Raw genomic sequence first — 22,879 nt, forward strand, 5'->3', positions numbered from 1 at the left:
TAAGAATAAAGAATACCTTAGATCATTCAAATATATTACCATATATAGAGCCTCCTCGGAATATAAGTTGATAAGGCGAAAAATTTGAATAAAATAGATAAAATAAGATTGTTTATATAACTTTTAATGGCTCTAATACTAAATGTAGACTGTTCAAAGTAAAAACATTTTTTGTAATGTCTATCTAAGATTCTTACAGTGTATAATTCGTTTTCGATTATCTATTTCAAGAACTTTATTCTTGACTGTAATAAGACATTGAACTTGGTAATTTAATCTGATAGAACGTTAAAAAAACATAAAAGTTTATCTCAAATAAATTATCAACCAGCGTATATGATATTATCCCAATTTATATGTCATTAAAATGCAAGTAATGGTTTAAAAAAGGTGTTTATTTATTATATTCGTAAATAATTATTTATACGATTTTTTACCTCTATTCGGATTAAACATATTGCTAAAAATACCAGATTTTTCCTCAGACATCTTAATTGATGTCTTATACGAGTATATTGTCTTTGTATCATGTATTTATGTGAGACATATAGACTGATTGAGAATCAGGTGATCTCCTTATTTTACGAGATCGAACATGAATTTATATTACTATTTATACCGAAATATAACCTAGGAAAATCGCGATGTGCACCAATAACAAGCTAAGTGTTAAATTAAAATATATTAGATGGTCAGAATACAGTGGTAAAATGTCGACATTCTTATTTACTTAAAACTTTAAACATTTACCATTATTAGTAGGTCGAATAAACATGTTTTTGTTTGGAAGACATACTTTCAAAAAAGAAAATTCCATTAAGGAGTAAATGAAACGTGTAAATATTTAGATAAAAGGCATTTGATGGGCAAATATGCTTTATATTTCAAATTTAATAATGACATTTAAATTGTTATCAATTTAACTTTAATTACCTTTGGTTTGAGAAAAAATAATGAAGGGACTTATATTATTAGGTATACACTAAACATATAAGTTAGCATGGGATTTAATGTTTTCATATATCAATCAATAGGCTATTTGAAGCTGAGGGTCACGTAAAAAGGACCTTAAATAAATATAACTTTTGTGGGAAGTTTTATAAGTTTCGGTTATGCATTTAAGGTTAATTATATATTTTTTAAATATACGAAAGTGTAAAAAAAGTATTATTTAGAATGTTTAAATACAAGGGAATAAAGAGTTGGGACGAAATCTGCTGAGACAAATTTTTGTATCCTAAGCGATTCGTCTAACACCTCAAACATCTATATTGGTCCACAGAAGTTAGTGTGAAAATACTTACAGTTAAAAAGGTCCAAGCTCCAGGTGCAAAACAAACAAACCAATAATTGTATATAATAATATACAGTTAGTAAATTAATGTAAGTAACTTGATATCGCAGTTGCCACTATACAGGTTTGCGGACCGTTGTTCGACCCCTCGTTATCTGTTTCATGCACTTTTCGGGAATACTTTTATGCAGTTACAATCATTTACTAATATCATAATTTTTACACACACAATATTCCAAACAGGTTTAAGATTTGTTAGATTTCGATTTGTTCAGCGTTTTTTTAAAAAATCATTTTGAGTAACGTAAATAGTTGCGTAGCGTAGTACAATGCGTTTTGTAAAATATCCTCTTGTTTTACAAATGCGTACCGAGAAGTACCTCCTTTTTTAAATTGATTTATACATAATTACAATAAAATAAATGTTACAAAGATTGAGCAGGATACGATATGGTTGAGTAATGTTTATGTAGTTCTTCTACATAGCGATTTCTTTAAAAGAGGTTAGGAAGGTAGGCAATCGTATGAAGTCGGACAGCGTTATCCACAGCTTAATGGCGGAGATCCTTAACGAATTACGTAATAAGGATGATTTATAGGTATCGTAAATTTGGGTAAGGACGTAAATGAAACACATGTAGCAAATCTAAGCGGGATTTTATTAGTACAACAAAAATTAAACTCAAATTGAAATGTTGCTAAAATATTGCACCTCGAAACTGATCCCCTGCTTGCTACACTGATCAAGTAAAAGCCCTTACGGCTCTGCAGCACCCACTCGCAGAGGCTTGCCGAAGATAGGGTGCGGAGATAGAATGAAGTGTGCGACAGAAGATAATATGGCAATATGCTCAAATGAAACATCACGTAACTATTGGAATTAATTTAGTAGTTGTAAAAATATTTTATTTAAATATTAAGATAAAGAAGACATTGGTAACCACAATACTTCTTATGTTCCGCGGGTAAGATGTAACCAGTTTAACAATGTGTAGCTTATTTTCCTGAAGTTTTGCAATATGTTTATTGTTATGTACTAGGGAAACGTTACAGATAATTATTTGATAACTTATGACGCAATTTATTCTTTTGTTTTACTTCTTATAAATACTTTCTTAGTCTACTAGATTAAAATCTCTAGTTTCGTCACGTAGTGTCTTTTGAGGAAAACACTCAAATATAATATGAAATTGTTAATGTTTTTCCAAATTATTTTTGGATGTTTCACTTAGGCTTAGCTAGATAATTTATGTTTAAACTTCAAAATCCGCATAAAACTTCAGACCCTTTTGAAATAGCAATATATTTAGATTTTTTTACTAACATCAATATATTAAGTTCAATGCACTGATTAAGGTGGTAGTGCTCGTTGCCATGGTAACTATTTTTCATTCTATTTCTTTACGAATAGTATTTTTTATATTAAAAGCATTTTTATTAGGGTAGCAACAAATTAATTCCACCTAAGAAAAAGGTTTTAGTGACATGTTTGTACATTGTGCGCACCCTGTGAGGATGCGCGGGCGCATAAAACCGCGATGCAATGTCGCCACGGGACAATCACACGCACGCCGCCTCGCGAAACGTGAGTACCTTTCTTATACTAGAGGATTGAATGCGTAAAAATAAATCTAGTATTTATAAAACAGTGAACGTGTTATAAGGTTTTAATTAACTAAATTATATTTAAGTAATTATTCAATTACAATTCATTACATATATAATTATTTCGCAACTTTTTAATTTAATTTAATAAATATTTTCATAAGAGTATACAAAATTAATATTTATTCGTATTTTAATAATAATAGTATAAAGCAGTAGATTTCGTGACTAACTTCGTTAATTTTTGCCAAATAAGGTTGTTAACTAACTTTTTCCGGTAAATTCCGGTAATACATATTTTAATTAGAGTTGCCAGCATTGTATAAATAATGCAATAATTCATTTCCTAAACATTAGATGGATATTGGACAACACTTTAATGTATGTAACAATAAAAACGTATGTGATTCGCTGTTTGTAAACATTGTTAAATACCTGTTAAACTCGCGCCAAAAGGAATTTTTAAACTCAAAATAACATTTTAAATGAATATTAAGATATGAATGAGTTTTTCTGTTAACCAAGAATTAGTCACATTATTTAACCTAATTTTTAAATTGATTAAATGTATATATTTGAAGTTTAATTTCTTAAAAAATTTTAATGTTTACCAAAACGATTTCAATCTTTTTTCTTGTAGTGTAGTGTGGTTGTATTTTTTCATCAGATATTTAAATTTCAAATAAAAGTTAAACAATATTGAACGTGAAGGTTCTACACCAGAAAGGTTTCACTTTCGGGCGGTGACCTTAAGTTCTAAGGATATTGACACTATGAACTCATCACTTACTATGCCAAGCACGTGCTGTCGTTGCATGAGCCATGCTAACTGCCTATGAGAAAATGCTTTCAATATTAGCAACGAATTATGATTGTACTGGAATGTATTTTTTGGTCAGCTTCGCTAGGGTATATGTATTAATTAACTTTGCGTTTAAAATTTGGTCTATAGAAAGATCGCGTTTATACCTATTTGAAAAAGTGTTAAATGTTTAAAAACCTTCGAAAAATTCAAAGATATCTGCTGAAAAAAAATTCAAAGAAGTGTGCGTTCTTTATGGTTGAATATAAGCTATACACTCGATAAACTATTCAGGGAATCCATTTGAAAATTGTGGTGACATATACTGTGGTACAATAATATAACAGATATTTTTATTTATCTCTAATATTATTGAAGTAATTATAAAATATTAAATTCATGGCAAACTTTTTTCAATTATAACAGTATTTTTTTATATCACACGCATAGGCTGTTATAGCCTTTGGATGAAAAATAGCAATCAAAAAACTGCTTAGTTACTTCATTAAAAAACAATATTCCAAATTTAAAATATGCCATAGACATCAATTTATATTTTTCTAACATGTGCTACACAGTTCATTGATTCGATGATCGATGCCTGCATACAAATTCGGGAAGTGTTTGGTTTCGCTGTTTGAGGAAAAAGTAAAATAAACAAGGAAAAGAACAATTGTTTAATAAAACACAATCTGTTCAATGTACGTGATTTGGTTGAATGAAAAATTCTTCGTTTCGTTGTCCTAAAATGGATTTGGTCTTTGTCATCAATATGAAATAGGGTCTTAATTTGTATCGGTAAAGAAATTTAAGTAATGATGACTATCCATTTTTCCAGCGTTCTAATGGTGAAAGTGCTTTTTAAATTCTAATAGTTTTTGTGAGACACACAAATCCAAATGTTTCCTCTTTACTATCTTATTTATCTATTTAAGTATTTTATCACTTAATTATTTATTTAAGTAACAAGTGGTATATTTGTATTCGTAGCGATAAACTATAAAGCTAAAACGATACCGCTTCTTAAAGCTTCATAGTTCATGTCATCTGGATATATTGACTTGAAGTTTTTAATGCTACAATGAATCGCCGTCTATTATTCACTCAATGTTGATTGAATAATTCGTAAAGTGTGAATATGAAGAACGAGCTTCAGTTATATTAACTACTGAGAAAGCATACCACAGTGGACATATAACCTCTTGTTCTTAGCTAAATTCTGTATCTGTTACAAGTACGCAAGTAGTTGATCTGCGCCGGTTTCCGCACGCTTCCTCGCGTTTTCTTTCTTCATTGTACGAGCGAGTTTTCGCATATAGAAAAGCCGTGATACGAACGGATGATCTATGGTTTAGTGGCAAGGGTCTACAGAGAGGTAGCTTTTATTTTCCAACAGTTTGAATTTGACAGGCAGTTAAACGTCTGGTCAAAAGATAAAAAGTCACGAATCCAAGAAAGTTTTAAGGGCAGTTTTAATTAACGGCTCTCTCGGATTGTCGAGTCTAAAAATAAACCGTTGAAAATGACATGAAAAATTACCCACACTTTGGTAGGTTGTCACACGAAATTAATATAAAGACTTAAAATGGTTTAAAAATTGGTGCCGAGTTTTAATGTCAACAAAACATTTAATGGGTTATTAAGATCAAGATCAACATTAGTGAATACATTAACATAGATAATTAAAATGTATTTAGATATTCTGCGGATGTCGAATCGGGTTTTGTCTGTGTCAAATAAGAACTAGTTTCTGAACTACTCTTGTATGTTATCTGTATTGAACCACTATTCTATTTTCAATTAGCGGTTTGTCTTGCCTTCCTACGGCTGGATTTTTTAAAGAACTATTTTGGAAATATATTTAGTCTGTTACTTAGGTCTGTGTAGGAATCAGTATATTTGAAATCAATGCAATTGTTAAGGTTACAGATACAAATCTTTTCTCTTTGTAATATTAGTAGATAATGCTTATTTAAGATCTTTCCTACCTTATAATGGTAATGGGTCCAAAACGTTTATTCAAATAATATAAGCTATTATCATAATAAAAAAGCCACTTTAATTATACTTTATTATTACCCAAATAGGGGTGCATACAAAACACGAAGTAAAGGAAATAACAATAACCAACATAAACTATGTGTATAATGACAAAAATAACATCCATCCATATGATTTGTAATTTTTGTAGTATGAAATATACCTAATATATTTGATAGATATGATAGCGCAAACAATAATTCTCACTTTGACAATAATACTTTTCAAAATACGAGTTTTTTTATATCAAATTACTGCAAGTGATTTTATTTCACGTATATATCACAATCATTCATTAGGAGTAATTAGATGTTTTAGTCATTTAACATTGAAATAAGTTCACATTAACTGTTTCACGTTAAACTAGTCATTAACAAATGGAACTTATAATTTCCTAGCTGATTCACACTGTTTTATGGATATTAATTAACATACTATTCGATAATAAATATACTACTAATAGTATATCTAAATATAAGTTAATGTAATTAAATTATTCTGAATATGACGATAAATGTGCTAATAAGGGCTTTGTCAAAAATACTTTGTTTAGCTTTAAACTGCGGTTAGATATTATTATCTCATTGTTTACCAACTTAAGAGATATCAATTATAATATTGAATAAAATATTAATATAATTTTTTGTATATGTTTAGTTATTCGCGCTTAAAACAATGTTTATTACCTTTTCTAATTTCTTTTCATACTAATTAATAACAATGGATTTAGAACGCTAAATAATACAAATTTAAGTTACTTATCGATGCTATTTTGTTTATATACCACAGGTATATAATTAAATTTTAAAAAATTAAGTGATTATGCCTGATAGTAATAATGAATAATATAATTTGTTATCAGTGGAAACATTGTTGTGTATAATTATTGTTGTTCCATATAAAGTTCACTAATTATAGGATGTTTTTGCTAAGTAGTTAGTAGTTTAGGTCAGACCGGTGATAAAGTAGAGCGGTTGTACCGTTATAGCACAACTATAATATTCCGTTACTCAGCTCATTTACTTGTTAAATGACATTTAACTTTTAATTTTATTTCCAACGCTATTTAAATTTAGAACGTTTTGAATTATATTTATTCATGAGTTTTTACTACAACAATTATCTAGGTAACTAAGAATATTTTTTTAAGAATAAAAATATATCCATTTTTAAATTGTCGTTTTAAATGAAAGTAGATTAAGCGGCAAGTAGTAAATAGACAAAATAGAAGTATTGACTTTTGTAATAAGTAATACTATTTCGAGGGCTATTAGGGGACTTGAGGCCTTTAACTTTTTTAATTTATTTCAGACAAAATGCGGTTATTACTAGCATCGTTGGTGGTCCTGACTGTGTTATCTGCTGCTGCGGGTGAGTAAAGTACAAAAATAAACTATATATGACAGTAATAATAAGTATTATAATACGCGTTATAATTCTGTAAAGTGTATTTAACTATAACATTAATATATAAGAACACTTTGTTGATACAGTTTATAATAAAACAAATGAAAATCGCTAACGCACCGTACTTAGTTAAAACACTTTGTTTTCAGGCTTGAAACTGTAAGCTAGACTGTTTGCGTCGGTTTCCTTTGTTAACGAAGCGATCGCATAGTTTCACTGTTTACTAATTCCGACAATGCCTTGAGGCTACTCCTATACTGGTATTAATTGGAAGTGTCTTGTAGCAAAATTCACAATTTCTGATAAAATGCTTCTAGTTCCAGCTATCGAATAGCTAATGAACCCAACTTCGTAACCGTGGTGGTGGTGTTCTAAATTTAAACTTCTATTTATTACCTTAACTAATTCTGAATTAATTAATTCTGTGGGCTTCTGACATGACATGACATCCAATGTAAAATCGACTAAAGTCTATAATATCCAATTTAAAAATCGTTTTTATGACTTATAGCATTTATCTGTAATGCGTTAATTATTTAGAATAATACATTCCATTTTCAAACTCCAAGAGAGTTCCGATTATTTTATTGGCGCGAATTTACGTAAAATTGGCAAAGTTTTTTGGGAAGTTTATCTTCTTCGCGTAAATCTCAAGTTTAATTTAAATCCGTTCACTCTTACGAATTATAATAGCAGTAAAGTTTATGATTCGGATCGGGGACGTGATCGCGGGATGTGTGCGGTTTACATAAAATCATTGGAAGAACTTACATTTTAATACGCTTAATATTGGAATTTCAGAGATCAGTGTAAATTAATTTTGTGGATATTGATAACACATTTCAATTATAATCTATACTGTAACGCTCTTGCTTATTATTCTTAATACCACTATATTAGTATAGACAAAATCAATCATCAAATCAATTAGATACCTTCTGTTTAACAACTTTTAAATAAAACACTTCCTTATAAACGTCATGTTTCGTCTTGCTCTTCCAGGCAAACCTAGATTTTATTATCACCAAGTCATCGCATTTCGCACATCCTGGTTTATGAGAACGTAAAACAAATGATACGACAAAACGTTTCGTTGCGTAAACGCCATAACGAAATGACTTTTGTGTTAATGCGTATTGGATATGATGTTGTCGAACAATAACAACGAACAAACGAAACGTTTATCATTCATCAACTAGCGAACTGTGGAATCAACTCCCGGTGGGGTCTTCCCTGAGAGATACAACCTTCAATTGTTTACTGAATGCGTATCCGACACCAAAAGCCGACACCAAAATTGGCGTTACTAAAATTTGGCGACCAAACCTCCTTTTTTTTAAAAACTATCTCTCATAACGTACGCAACATATAAGTAATCACTTATTATATCGCCGACTTTTTCGTAACTGTTTATCATTTACCCTACTTCTATGCAGTTCATGATTAATTACATAGTAATTCCAATAGGCTTGCTAATCTCAATCAAGTCCAATACGCTTAATTATTATGTCTGGGTTGACTTAATAACACCAATATCGATTTACCTCCGCTTCTGTGGGAATATTATCCAGTTAAGGTACAACCCTGTTATTATGGAGAAATTAGCTTACATCGTATATCTTAATATGGTATCATTTTGGGCTAAAACTATAACGACAGATATATGTGATCTTATTTATTAATGGACTTTAAGTCCAAGTACAAGGTTCAAGGTAATTTATTTACTTGTATTTATTATTTGGATTGGATTTTCAAAAACAAAACAAAAGCCAAAATACGTTCGTGCCAACGTGCGATAGAAAGGCGTATTCTCGGAATTAAATTACGCGACAAACATAAAAGTGAAAATATTCGCAGAAAAACCAATATTATTGTTGCTGAGCAATATGCCCATAAACTTAAATGGAGATGGGCAGGCCACGTAGCCCGTTGTACAGATGGTCTAGAGCAGTAACCGAATGGAAAGGGTCCGCAAGGAAAAAAGAACAAAGGAAGACCAATAGAGCGATGGGCCCACGGGATCGAGAGGGTAGCTGGTAGAAATTGGATGACGATGGCACAAAATAAATTAGGGTGGAAAATCTTAGTTAAAACTATAAATTTATCTTTTTTTTTATCAAATTTATGTCAAAGATGTGGAATAAAGGCTTATTATTATTATATTATTATTCGTTATATTAATAAATCCTTCTAAAAGCGGGCAAATGTAATAATTTATCAAGAAATTAGCGTACCAATTCTTAAAAGACCGGCAACGCACTCACCCAACCCCTGACATTGAGAGTGTCCATGTTCGGCTGTATCACTTAACATCAGTTGGGTTTCCGCTTAGCCCCTTTCTATAAACAACAAAATACTCTAGAGAAACAATAGAAATATATGAATTTGGCGAGAATATTAATCAAGTGACTGTTTTACTGTGGGATGAACAATTAAAAGTGAATTACCTATCAACATTTTTCGCGGAAATAACCAGTTTGAAATCTTTTTTACCAGCGGAACAAGGCCGTATAGTATGCTACTTCAGTAACTGGGCGGTGTACCGACCCGGTATTGGCAGCTATGGTATAGATGACATCCCAGTTGACCTTTGCACCCACATCATCTACTCCTTCATTGGAGTTACTGAGAATACCCATGAGGTGCTGGTTATAGATCCAGAGGTAAGTCACTTCTACATTCTTAATACTTTATTATCATTCTAATTGCTTAGTCACGCACATTACAAAGATCTTAATAAATAAATGTACCGTAAATACTTACGGCATTATTAAAGAATAGTACTTTATTTCATACTTCTGTGAGTAATCAAAATCTGGCTTAAGTAATCAATAAAAATCGTATGTTCAATGTCTTCTAGAACAGGTCCACAGGCATAAATAATGTCTAAAGCGTAAAGCGAGATTATAGCCGTAGATTTTGAGTGCTGGAAAAGGGGAGTTTTGAAGCAACAAAATGTACACAATTCATATAGGCCGTGCTTGGGTTCAATTCGAGCCAAATATACTATTCAGACTTGTTTCTATAGAATATAGAAAATTTGCCGACATAATCACGTTTTTTAAAAAACAAACGGTCGATGTCTTAAGCCTGCAAATACTTTGATGTCATTAAAATTGTTTAAATTGTTTCTTTTTTACCAAATTTCTAGACTTAAAACAGGGTTAATCCAAATTAAGTATTCCGCGTTAAAATTTAACGAATCAAATAAAGTATAAGAGAATTTAACATGCTTTAAATTTTAATGCGGCAATTATTTTTAATCAAGGTAGATACATTGAAAATTGATTTACGATCTTCGTATTAATTAATTAATTAAATTAATTAAATTAATAATATAAAACGTCATTAATTAAGTCCCGCGTTATCATTTAAAAATGACAACGTTTATGGTAATTTTATTTGTGATATTCTCGAGTGTCTTCATTAAATGTTGATCGCTTGTTCCTAGTTTGAATATTTTATTTCTATTAAGTGATGTTATTAACATATGTTAAAAACATCACTTAATAAAAATTTATGATTTTCAGTATAAATAAAATAAAATGTATTGTCAGATTAGGCATAGGTATCCAAAATGTTTAAAAACGTTAAACATATAATCATCACAAATGGAGACAGAAAAACGAATTTTCTATATAGCTATAAACACATATTAACTTTTACGATTGTCATCCTCAAAAGTTTCTAAAATTTTTGCGACGTCAGTACGAGTATGATAACAATAACCATATCTTACAAAACATTGTTTTCGACAAACAAGCTAATTCCATCGCATTTTCAGCTCGACGAAGACAGGGGAGGTTTTCGTAATTTCACCTCGTTGCGTAAAACACATTCAAATGTCAAGTTCATGGTTGCCGTGGGGGGGTGGGCAGAGGGCGGCTCCAAGTACTCCCGGATGGTGGCCCAAAAATCCTCCCGGATGGCCTTCATCAGAAGCGTTGTTGGTGAGCATTAAAACTTTTTTATTACCCTTATAATGTCTCAACACAAAAAACAATTGCCGTTTGAAATAAAAACAGTACAGCACACGCATTTAAACAGTATTTAATTTCGAGTCTCTTAATATATATGTACCTAAAACATACAAATTATTTTACAATTAATTACAATTATTTAATATAAAAAGGCTTGTTATTTGCTGTACATGTCTTAGTTATCATAAATTTAAAGTGTTTGTGTTTCCTACTTCTTAAACTAGATTTACAATAATAATAAAAATATTTTCCCAACCATATACGTGAATATATGACAGCATTTATCATGGCAAACGTAACGTGGACTAAAATAAAATGTTGCCATTTTTTAATGATAAAAAAATATATTATTACATTAAAATAATACTGATAACTTCTCGACTGTGGATGTGGTCATATAAAAGATGTATGGTCTAGTGTAACTATTAGGTGACTTTTATACTTTTTTGTAGGATAGGAAAATTATATTGAGATAATCTTTAAATAAAGACTTCTTTTTATATATTGTGCTACATACTCGTAAGGTGAGCATACAGACATTATTTTGCGGGTTTATTGAGGCATATCTAAGTATATTTTATTTCCAATATTTTCTACTCTTTAATAAAAACCAGTGGCTCTCCAACTTTTTAGGCCTAGACCTCAGATGGCTGAAACTGTTTCGTCATTATTTGTTCTTATCTTAATAGCCAAGTAGGTGATCAGCCTTTTGTGCCCGACATACGGGGCTAAGGCATGCCGGTTTCTTCATGATATTTTTTCTATACCATACGAGTGTGCGAAATGTACGAAATGGGCACTTAGACTTTAAGTCCATTGGTGCACTGCCGGAGTTCGAACCTACAACCTCAGGGAAGAGAGTCGCACGCTGACACCACAAACTGCTCCTTCTCAATAATAGTGTAATTTAATTTGATTTAGTTAACTAACCATTCAACCAACAAAGGTATGTTATAAGACATGAAATACGATGTAAAAATGATATCGACAAGTATTCGAAGATTCGAACTCACATTAATCATGGGACAGTATTGTTTTAGCATAAGAAGCAGCCGGAAATAATACAAATTTCCGCACAGTGTACTTTAGTATATAGTATTTTAATATTGTAATGTATTATCACAAAGTTCTTGACTGTACGATGAATTATACACACAGTACGTGGAGAGAATGAAATTGTTTTTCCGCATTCTCTCAGATGAATAGCAAGTATATTAATTTGTTTTAAATTTATGTCTTAAGTTAAAAACATGTCCATCCGTGATCGTTTTTGTTACTATTGTTCATGCATTAATTAATATCGTAATAACTATAAAATAATAGGTAGATAATACATTTTTAATAAGAGCAACACGAAACTTGTTTACATAGATTTCCTTAAGATCACATTTTTTTTAAGAAGTCATTGTTATAGTGGCAACATAGAAGAGGGAAAACACTAATTTGAATTTGGAACAAAATTTTAAATTAAAATACTCCGAAGTAATATTTCACACATCAAACAGAACTGTTGTATGTAGGATAAGAAATGTAGGATAATGTGCCAACAAAATATTTGTGATCGCGCTAAGTTATTTAACTAGCTTTTGAATCAGTAATGACTAAATACAAGTAATAACCTCGGTAACATCTCTCTACTTCGTAGATCGTACTTATCCTGGCAAGATTCTTACAATCACCTTATTCAACGCAAACGGCCGGTTCAAAAAGTGAAATAGTCTAGAAAATTGAATACAAAAATACCTAGGAGCTTTGTACGAAACAATAACTTTGTAATGTCTGCACCGCGTTTTGCACGGAATTTTTATATATCCGTTTCCGCCAGAGACATTGTTTGCTTTATTGTTCTGTGAATATTCTGTTTTTATAATACCGTTAGTTAAAACCTTTTTGATTTATTTACGGTTATTTGGATGTGTTATTACGGGGCCTTATAAGGTATAATTTCTACTCAATTCTATAGAATATTCATAATTCTAAAACTGAATTTACATTTTTATAAACTCGAGTAAAGCAAAAAATTGCATTAGCGATGCTTTAGGTATTGTAGTCCTTAAGATAGACCTCAGAACAATAAAATCAAATAAGATAATTGTTAGACAGTGAAAGGGAAAACTGTTTCCAAGTTTCTCAGTGTGATTTTAAGAATTTTCAAGTGGATTAGGCTAGGATTTCAGCTTGACCCTAACAAATATATGTTCATGTAACACATACAAATACTAAAAGATACATAAAGCTATATATAGCCTTATATATTTAAAGAAAATGGTTACACTTTGCCTGCGTCGTATCAAATTGAATAAGAGTTGTAATTGTACAAATGCATCTGATACAATAATACTTGTTAATTATTTCAGACTTCTTAAACAAATACGAATTTGATGGTCTTGACCTTGACTGGGAGTACCCTGGAGCAGCAGACCGAGGTGGGTCATTCTCCGACAAGGATAAGTTCCTATACTTCGTCCAGGAGTTGAGAAGAGCTTTCATCAGAGCCCGTAAGGGCTGGGAGCTGACTGCCGCCGTGCCATTGGCTAACTTTAGACTCATGGAGGGGTATCACGTTCCTGAATTATGCGAGTAAGTTAGAAAGGGTTTATATTTTTTAAATTGGCTAGCATTGGTTTCCCCGGGTACTCATCAGGAATCAGAATAGTACTAATTCGCAGAGCCGTTTTCCTTTTCTTGTATAAAATATTGTTTTAAGAGCTAATAAAATTTCTGCAAACAATACAAATATTAAAATGCTTACTCATTTTATATTAAAAAATAGTGTAGCATCTTTTCAACAAGATCACTATAGCCGTAAAAATATAGAAACTGTTTACAGGGAGATTATTAAATGTAAGTCAAGTAAAGTTAACTATTATACCCCCTTATGAATACATCATTATACCTAGTAGATCAAGTTTATGTGAAAAATATTAAAAATTCCTTTTTAGCCTCCTAGACGCTATACACGTGATGTCATACGATCTTCGCGGTAACTGGGCTGGATTCGCTGATGTGCATTCGCCCTTATACAAGCGTCCTCACGACCAGTGGGCTTATGAAAAACTTAACGTGGTATGAATTTAGGAAAATATTACGTTTTATAGGGGTTTTAACACTCTAACAGTTACAGTTCATGAGACTTTCTTGAATTATATTGTGGTTTGAGGACAATTTTAATTATAAATAAAAAATACTTGTATATTAAAATTCACATTTTATAGTACAAGTGGTGTTAGAAATTCTTTGACTTATTTTACTTCTGTGTAGTATATAAATGATTAAATCTGTGCTAAACGCTCGCCAATTTTCAGAACGACGGTTTAAACCTCTGGGAGGAAAAGGGATGTCCTTCAAACAAATTAGTCGTCGGTATTCCCTTCTACGGGCGATCTTTTACCCTCTCAGCGGGTAACAATAACTATAATCCCGGAACTTTCATAAACAAGGAAGCGGGTGGTGGTCACCCAGCTCAGTACACCAATGCAACTGGCTTCTGGGCCTATTATGAGGTAATTTAAACCATATAACATTACAATAATAATTTTGATGTTTAATAAAAATGGTTATAAAATTAAAGTTATTTGCAAATGTTTTTTAGTCATTACAGTATAAATTCCACCTTATAAATGTTCCCATATATATAGGTTTATAGCCTTGAATAAATAATCTTACAGATTTGTATGGACGTAGACAAACCCGACACGGAATGGACTAAAAAATGGGATGACCATGGCATGTGTCCCTACGCATACAAAGGCACTCAATGGGTTGGATATGAGGATCCTCGTAGTGTTGAGATCAAGTTGAACTGGATTAAGCAGAAGGGCTACTTAGGAGCGATGACCTGGGCCATAGATATGGACGATTTCCAAGGTATCTGTGGGGAGAAGAACCCGCTTTCCAAACGATTGCACCAATTCATGTCAACATATACCGTGCCACCGCCGAGACAAGGCAATACTACACCAACTGTAAGTTGTTTTATTATACATTGATGTATAAGTCAATATATTTGAATCTGTTAGCTTTAAAAGTTCTGATATTTATTTTTGTAGAAAATATTGTTTTACACATCACAAAACTATATTTAACTTTAAGCCTAATATACCGTATGGTAATACGATATAAAGTGTACTATTAATCATTTTAATTCTCAATCTATATACATTTTTCAACCATAATTAATCAGTGAATACAATTGGTACTTGTTTTTCACAGCCTGAGTGGGCCAGACCACCTTCAACACCATCAGACCCTTCAGAAGGAGAACCCATCCCCACCACCACTAGAGCTACCACCCAAGCTAGCAGTATTACCACCACACAAGCCACCACTTCAACTACCGTTACCATCGAAGCAGCTGCAGAACCTCAAAAACCTGTTCAGGATGTGGAACAACCACCAGCGGTATTACATATATTTATTTTATGTTTAATAATAAGTTTTATTTAAATATTTTCGAACAATTCTAGAAAAGAGCGCACCAATTCTTAAAAGATCGGCAACGCACTTGCGAACCTTCTGGAAATGTGTGCCCATGGGCGGAGGTATCAATTAATATCAGACGAAAAAGGGGTAGGAACCCGGTTTCCTCCTATTACATAAAAAAGAACAGCAATTCTTATATTGTCTTGTGTGCCATATTTTTTTGTGTTGTATGTATGAGTAAATATTAATAATATAGAAATCTGTTGTTGCATATAATACTCATAAAGCATTGTTGACTCTGTGTCATTGATCACTTTAATGAAATAAGTTAACGGCATCGTTATCATTTATATCCGTCACCTTGTTTATGGCACAAAAGTAGTTTATAATTCACATACTTGTAAAATCTAGTTATACAAATTCGAAACAACGTCTATAATATACATTATGGTTATAATGTTATAGTGTATGTCACTGGTCTTAGTATATAAGTTAATTAAATCTGTTCGACATCCTGGTGGAGAGAAAAACTATGCCCAGTTTGTGTTTCCACCACTCCAACTTCTTTTTCAGATTATGTATACAATAAATGAATAAATATATAACTTGAAAAAAAATAGTATTTATGCGTATGAAGTAGGATTGAGCCTCGTTGGCCTAGGGTCTTCAGCGACTCTCACCCCTAACACCCTGGGAGTAGATTCAAATCCCGGCGGTGCACCAATGTACTTTCTATTTACGCTTATAACTCTTGTGAAGGAAAACATCGTAACGATGATCGACAAACCTGCACGATTTATGAAACCTATAACGAATAATGCTACCCACACCATAATAATTAATCTATAAGATATTCTTGTTCAACTCCAACACATGAGATGAAGTGGACAATCTAACAAACGTTTAAGCTTGTAACTACTATTTTAGAATTTTTGATAAAATAATGTTTACAGGAGAATGAAGTGGACAGCCCCGAGATTTGCAGGTCTTCTGAAGATTACGTAGCAGACAAAAGTCGGTGCGATAAGGTAAGATTAACAGAATACCTAATTAAATAACTTTGTAAGCTGGAATAATTTAAAATTGATTGAGATCTTAACTCTTATTTGTATGGTTTAAGACAAAAGTTATAAGTAAGTATTTATACAACGCATTTAATAACTATTGTGTTTTAGAATAAAGTATCTCATAAACCGTAAGATTAGCTTTTAGTTTGTAGTTTATTCAATAATATTTTTTATAATTCTTTTTTGGTAATAATCACGTTAATAACAACTTTGGTAATAGTATAATTTTTCAGTGTTACTTAATATTGAAATTTTGCTGATTTGCTTATGTACTTTATACCCTTAGTATATCTTTGTTTAGTTTTTTTCCTTATAATAAATTGCATTAATAATAATTGATGTTATTTGTTTTTATTTTAATATAAAGAAGTTTAAATAAATAAATAATACGGTGATATATTTGTTGGCTAAGAATACATCATAGAACATTAAAAATAAATATGTATCTTTCATATAACACTTAACTTTAATAAAAACTATTTTTAGTTACAATTAACTTTGAATGTCTTATTCCGTAAGACGTTCATTATAAGTTCGTATTGCTAAACTTCTCGGCTATAGATTATATAACAAAAATTGGAAATAGGAGAAAGGTTTACTTGTTTACAGTAGTCTGTGACATCATAAATTCATTTATAATTTTAAAACTATGTTTTTTTTATTTTTCAAAATGGTTCCTAGTATTATAAATAAGTGTATGATTTACAAATTATTGAAGGTTAACCAATAATACACCTATGCAGATGTGTTATTGGTTATATGCATACGTATGAAGTCTTAGTTTTGCGAAATCAAAATCATTTAATAAGATGTTTCATATATACACTGTCAATTATTTAAAAGAATTCACATTTCATGTGTGCACTTTATATAAAGCTTTGTTTTCTTAATAACATTTTCTTTTTCAGTACTGGCGTTGCGTGAATGGGGAAGGCATGCAGTTCACATGTCAGTCTGGGACTGTCTTCAACACAGCGTTGAATGTATGTGACTGGCCAGATAACGTTGATCGTAGCGAATGTAAAAAGGCGTGATGAGACTAGAATACTTAAAAGACTTTATTCGATGTACACCGATACAATCTAATTTAAATAGGCTGGTACCTGGTAAGCGTACTGGAAAAAATGATAGACTTTTGACCAGAATTAAAGAAAAGAATAAAATTCTTCGGAGAAAATTCAAAGATAAAAAATAACAAATTTTTCCTATGTTGGTCATATAATCTTGAAGGATATTATTATTTTATTCACAGGTCTTATTGCACTATTTTAATTAATGTACTTTTGTCTCTTTCTGCCAAATTGTTTTTACGATATGATAAATAAGTAGAGTACTTTAACCACTGGAATATGATTTATTTTTATACATATCAGCTTGAGTTAAGTTAATTTCTTAATTAAATTCAACGTTCAAAGTTAAAATTATACTGTCCCAGATGCTAGACAATATTCCCTAACTGTTTCTTAAATCTTTAGACTCGATAAACTCTTAAATAACAAAGCCCGGTTTAACAGAGTTTTATCACTTCAGAGGTTCGTAGTACATCGGATAAAATAGTCTTTTTAATCGACGATAGTAGAGATACATAACAAGTATATATAAAGCGTAAATTTGATCGTTTGCACTTTAAACGCGTATCTGTAAAACGACTTCATGAGTACGTTAACCTTTAAGGTTATTTGAATTCATATTAGTGATTTATGGAGTCCCACATATCGTAATAAAATTATTTTTATCTTGTATTAAAATCTTTATCAGTTTATAATTTTTGTTAACAACATTTTATATGTTTTATGTTAGTTTTAAGGTTTTAAGATTCTTATAAAACGGTTTCGTTTATAAATTAGTTATAATCGAGATTGTTTTATTAAAATGAGATTCAGTGGAAGACTGGTAAAAAATTAAATTATGTAACTCACTTTCATATAATTTTAGGTAATAAGAATAAGTGTTCAGCGTTCAGACTGAGTTATTTATTTTGCTGAAGGATTAAACATAATAAATTCGTAATATTGGCCTTTTTATTGCTTCAAAGTCACATCAAGATCTAGAGAGTAGTGGGAGAGAGGCATTCTAAATTAATAAAGATCTCCATCGAGAAAATTTGATGGAGTTCTATATTTCTGCATTTTTTCCTTCGGGTACTAAGTAACTTCCAACAGCTATCTCTACTTCAATATTTAGTTATTGCAAACCTGGAATGAGAAGCACACACAGAAGAGCTTTAAAGGGAAGAAGAAGGACTGTAGAGAGAAAGGAATGGTTGAAATATTGCACGATTTACGGATGAAATAGCAAATATCGTATTAATGCACACAATGTACTATTCAAAAAGTCATCATTTATATGTACACAGCAATATAAATATATGTTTTTTCTTACTTTAATAACTCGAGAAGAACTGATAATCCAGAGTACTGAATAGGTACGCCAAAATTTGAATAAGAATCTATGCAAATATTTATTTATTAGTTAGCTAACAGGGAATACTGAAAACAAAGGTAAAAATCTTGCTTACAAAAACATATAAGTAAATTTGCATGCTAAACAATAAAGTAGATATATAACATATGACAAAAAGCAATCAATCAATATCAAGCCGCATATATAAAGCAGAATTTGTTTGGTTAGAACTACAAGTACTAAGTCACTACTCTACTTAGAAATAGTCCTTTAGTTGCATAGGGCAAACCAAATGTATAATTATATATCTGTGGTTATAGATCAGATAATGATAAGTAAATTTTTGCTCAGCATGACTTATCATATTCTTGTTTGCAAAAACAGTCAAGATATTAACGAAACATTAAATTTAGTGAGGCTAGACATAATTGTGGCTGATAGTGTTAGTGAATTAACCTCGCTCGTTACACGTTATGTAGCTACATACATCACTGTGCAACCACATACATCATTCATTCTGAATTTACATGCACACATTTAGGTGATCCATATTATAATTAATTATTATATGTGTATTATACTATTTTAAAAGACTTAAAAAATGCTGTATCAGTCTTCGACAGTTAGCTCTCCTTTAAAAAAATGAAAAAAGCAAGTCGGCACATCACTAATTGTGATTGGACTAACACAGACACAGATAAGTTTTTTCATTTCAGTACGCAACGTGGTGTGGTTGTGTTTTGTCGTTAGATATTTATACTTTGTATGCTAGTAAACTAATATCAATTTTTAATTACAAGATTGATAGAGAACGCCATTTTCAAAGTTCAAAGACTAATCATAAAACAAAATAAATTTTCAATCGATTACAATGTATATTGTATTGTATTGTATTCTTTCATATTAGCCACGAATAAAACCACTAAACATCGTTAAGCAAACCTGAAAAGGCGTACACAAACACAGCTCGGGATCTTTATCATATTATTCTAACCTTTGGCAGACACTGTACGTGGGTGCTAGAGTCAACATATTATATCCCTGTTTCACCGCAAGTTTTACAAAAATAATGAAATATACAGTGAATGCCTGAATTTAACAAATCATATAAAGAAGTAATACTATTGGCTTCTAATGTTGAATGAATTTGAGCTTATGAAGTAGTTTTAAAGCATTTACAAACATTGGTATATTTCTTCTTGTTAATTATCGTATGCACTAGCGATTATACGAGGCCAGGAGATGTATTTAAGATATATAGAGTCATTGTGCATCTTCTACCGCATTTACCACGGAGAGTTTTTTATTTTATTTTATAGGAGGCAAACGGGCAGGAGTATTCAAAGGAGTTAACATTAATACCTACAACTGAGTTTCAACTTCGAACATCGAGGCAATATACGAAGGCAGTTTTTGCCATGCACTACCACTGAGTGGAACTAGCTGCCCACTGAAGTATTTTCAAAACCAATTCGACATAGCATCCTTCATGAAAAGAGCGTACCAACAACGTTAGAGTGACATAGGCGGCAGTATCAATTAACATCATTGTGAGCCTACTGCACGTTTGCCCCTTAACTATAAATAAATATGTCTGCGTGTAGTAATGTACACACGTAAGAAGTGAAACTCCTTTATGACCTTATTTTTCGAAAAATGATCTACTATATGCAACTTAATAGAAATTGGTTAAATAAAGTTATTTTAGATAAAGTTTAACAAAAGGCTTTTATTACCATAGACATGAATACAGATAATACAATTATTTCATTTTACCTTATTACTACTAAGATTAACAAAAGGAACAGAAATTCATTAATTGTAATAGAATTATTACTATCATTGTTATCGTTATTATATATTTTTGTTATTAATGGCTTCGAATCAAATGTGGTAGGGACAAGAAAAATATGGCGCGTAACGGAAAAATGTGACGCGCAACCGAAAAATGTGACGGTATTTTTTTTTACAACGCCGATAAAGAAGTTTCACTTTAAAAAAGAAAGAATCATACATTACCTGACATCTAATGGTAGATTAACTAATTTCAATTATATTGTGTTGTATCTTGTAACTTAATTACTGATTTAATAAAGACAAGTAATATCTCATTTTTTGCTTTCGATTTCATTATAGGTGAACATAAATTACATATCTTGAGTAACCTTCAACAAATAAAGAACGACACAATTGTCGTACTATAACGTCAATACTATAACGCTCAAATAGCCTTTTTAATGTTTTGTTCCTATCACTTTAAATATATAGTATAGTGCCAAAATATTTCATATGTAATCTGTAGTACACTTATGAATAAGATCCTAAGTTCTCTCCAATAGAGGTAACAATGCGATACGATAAAATTCAACAGTCGTTTCATATGATACGGCGACGGAAACTTTTAAGGCCCTCTTAACTTTATATCAACAAATCGAAGCTAAATCAGACGGAACGAAAAATAAACTAAATATATAATTATATAGTTGCTTCAATGTGTTTATTCAATATTTAAGTATTTTCATGTTGTATAATTTATTATACCTCTTCGTATGCAATGCTGGTTTTAACAGAATGCAGATTGCATCTCGTTAATTTGGAATTTAAATGTTTTACTGTGCGTAAAATAGAACTCGTTATAGTAAAATACAAATTTCTTTTTTTTACAGTAACTAACATAATGTTTGTTTGTGTTCGGTTGATACAGTACACGAAGCTTCCGTGTCCAAGTCGTTAGCACGGAGAGTCTTGAAGCGATTTCCTGTGAAACATGAGAATGTATAATGCGCAAATAGTATTTTCTTGGAAATAAAGGCTTGATAGAAAAGTACTGATAGTAAAAAAACTTTTGCGGGCTCGTCCGGGATTTGAACCCGGGACCTCTCGCACCCTAAGCGAAAATCATACCCCTAGACCAACGAGCCGCTTACATAAACTCATAAAATTGTTCAGCTGTTAATGAAGGTCCGTGAAATGTCATCAATGGAGTCAGATACTTTCATATTTACCGTTAACAATGTGTTATATGTATGTATTCATACAGAAAGCTTCGATATACAAATTAGTTTGGTTTTAATCACTGGTCGATTTTGATTATTATCGTTTTGCGTAGATAAACCCTTCTTTCTTTAAAAATTACATTAATGAAAATAGATCGCAAATAATGAAATTCTACAATCCCTTATACATTTTATTTTCAGAGTTTGTCCCCACGAAGAACTGTGTTATTTTTCACTATTCGCTTCGCTTAGCGAACTGCCATTAAAACGCTATCCGCAAGAACGATGTCAGTGACGACATTATATTCCATAATTTCATTTCGAAATATTTTTCCATAAAACTTTTTATACATTAAAACTTTATTTAGATTAAAAGGACAGGCAATTTCTGAAAGGATTAAAACATATTTCCAACAAACAATTGTAAACGGGAAAATGTATTTAAAATAGTAATTACTTACAGCAAATTATATTAAACATGGATGCAGTAACTAACTTAAAAATGGAATGCATTTTATAACTGGCTAACAGGATATTTTGGATTTAAAATTCATTTATTAGTAAAGAAATAATCACAAATGGTTTTCTAAGCACTTGCGCACCAGTCGGCGCATTCAATGTAAGTTGGCGGTTCTCATTCAGTAGAGACTGAGAAAAGCTTCGAGCCGCGTTCCTGACGCCATAATACAATTTTCGCGCGCAAAATACGTCACAGACTATTAAAAATGAACGGTGAAGGTAAAGTTATGTCGGAAAGTGAATAGAAACTCTTTTATAATGACACAGTAAATATTTAAAAAAAATGTGAATAAATATATGAAACTTTTTAGTGAAGTGGACTTTTGTTATGCGACTCTAAAAAT

The 22,879-nt window shown here is 31.2% G+C and overlaps 1 protein-coding gene and 1 non-coding gene across 2 annotated transcripts; one reads left to right on the forward strand and one right to left on the reverse strand.

Moving 5' to 3' along the window:
* Positions 1 to 2,857: 2,857 nt before the first annotated feature.
* On the forward strand, positions 2,858 to 18,382 carry LOC123710197 (endochitinase). Its single transcript, XM_045661953.1, has 11 exons — positions 2,858 to 2,879; positions 7,053 to 7,112; positions 9,645 to 9,811; positions 10,933 to 11,098; positions 13,486 to 13,708; positions 14,071 to 14,194; positions 14,434 to 14,631; positions 14,797 to 15,093; positions 15,341 to 15,529; positions 16,504 to 16,578; positions 17,526 to 18,382. Exons 2-11 carry the CDS (start codon positions 7,058 to 7,060, stop codon positions 17,649 to 17,651), a joined length of 1,620 nt encoding a protein of 539 aa, XP_045517909.1. The 5' UTR covers positions 2,858 to 2,879; positions 7,053 to 7,057; the 3' UTR covers positions 17,652 to 18,382.
* Positions 18,383 to 21,869: 3,487 nt separating this feature from the next.
* Trnap-agg lies at positions 21,870 to 21,941 on the reverse strand. Its single transcript has one exon. It is a non-coding gene; the product is annotated as a tRNA-Pro (tRNA).
* Positions 21,942 to 22,879: the final 938 nt, after the last annotated feature.

The sequence above is a fragment of the Pieris brassicae genome, chromosome 5 (genome assembly GCF_905147105.1).
Source record: "Pieris brassicae chromosome 5, ilPieBrab1.1, whole genome shotgun sequence".
Lineage (NCBI taxonomy): Eukaryota > Metazoa > Arthropoda > Insecta > Lepidoptera > Pieridae > Pieris > Pieris brassicae.

Excerpts from the sequence above, each read along its gene's own strand:
- LOC123710197 (XM_045661953.1), top strand. The coding sequence starts at position 7,058 with ATGCGGTTATTACTAGCATCGTTGGTGGTCCTGACTGTGTTATCTGCT. Across the intron at positions 11,099-13,485 it reads CTTCATCAGAAGCGTTGTTG|ACTTCTTAAACAAATACGAA; the intron begins GTGAGCATTAAA and ends TAATTATTTCAG. Across the intron at positions 14,195-14,433 it reads CTTATGAAAAACTTAACGTG|AACGACGGTTTAAACCTCTG; the intron begins GTATGAATTTAG and ends GCCAATTTTCAG.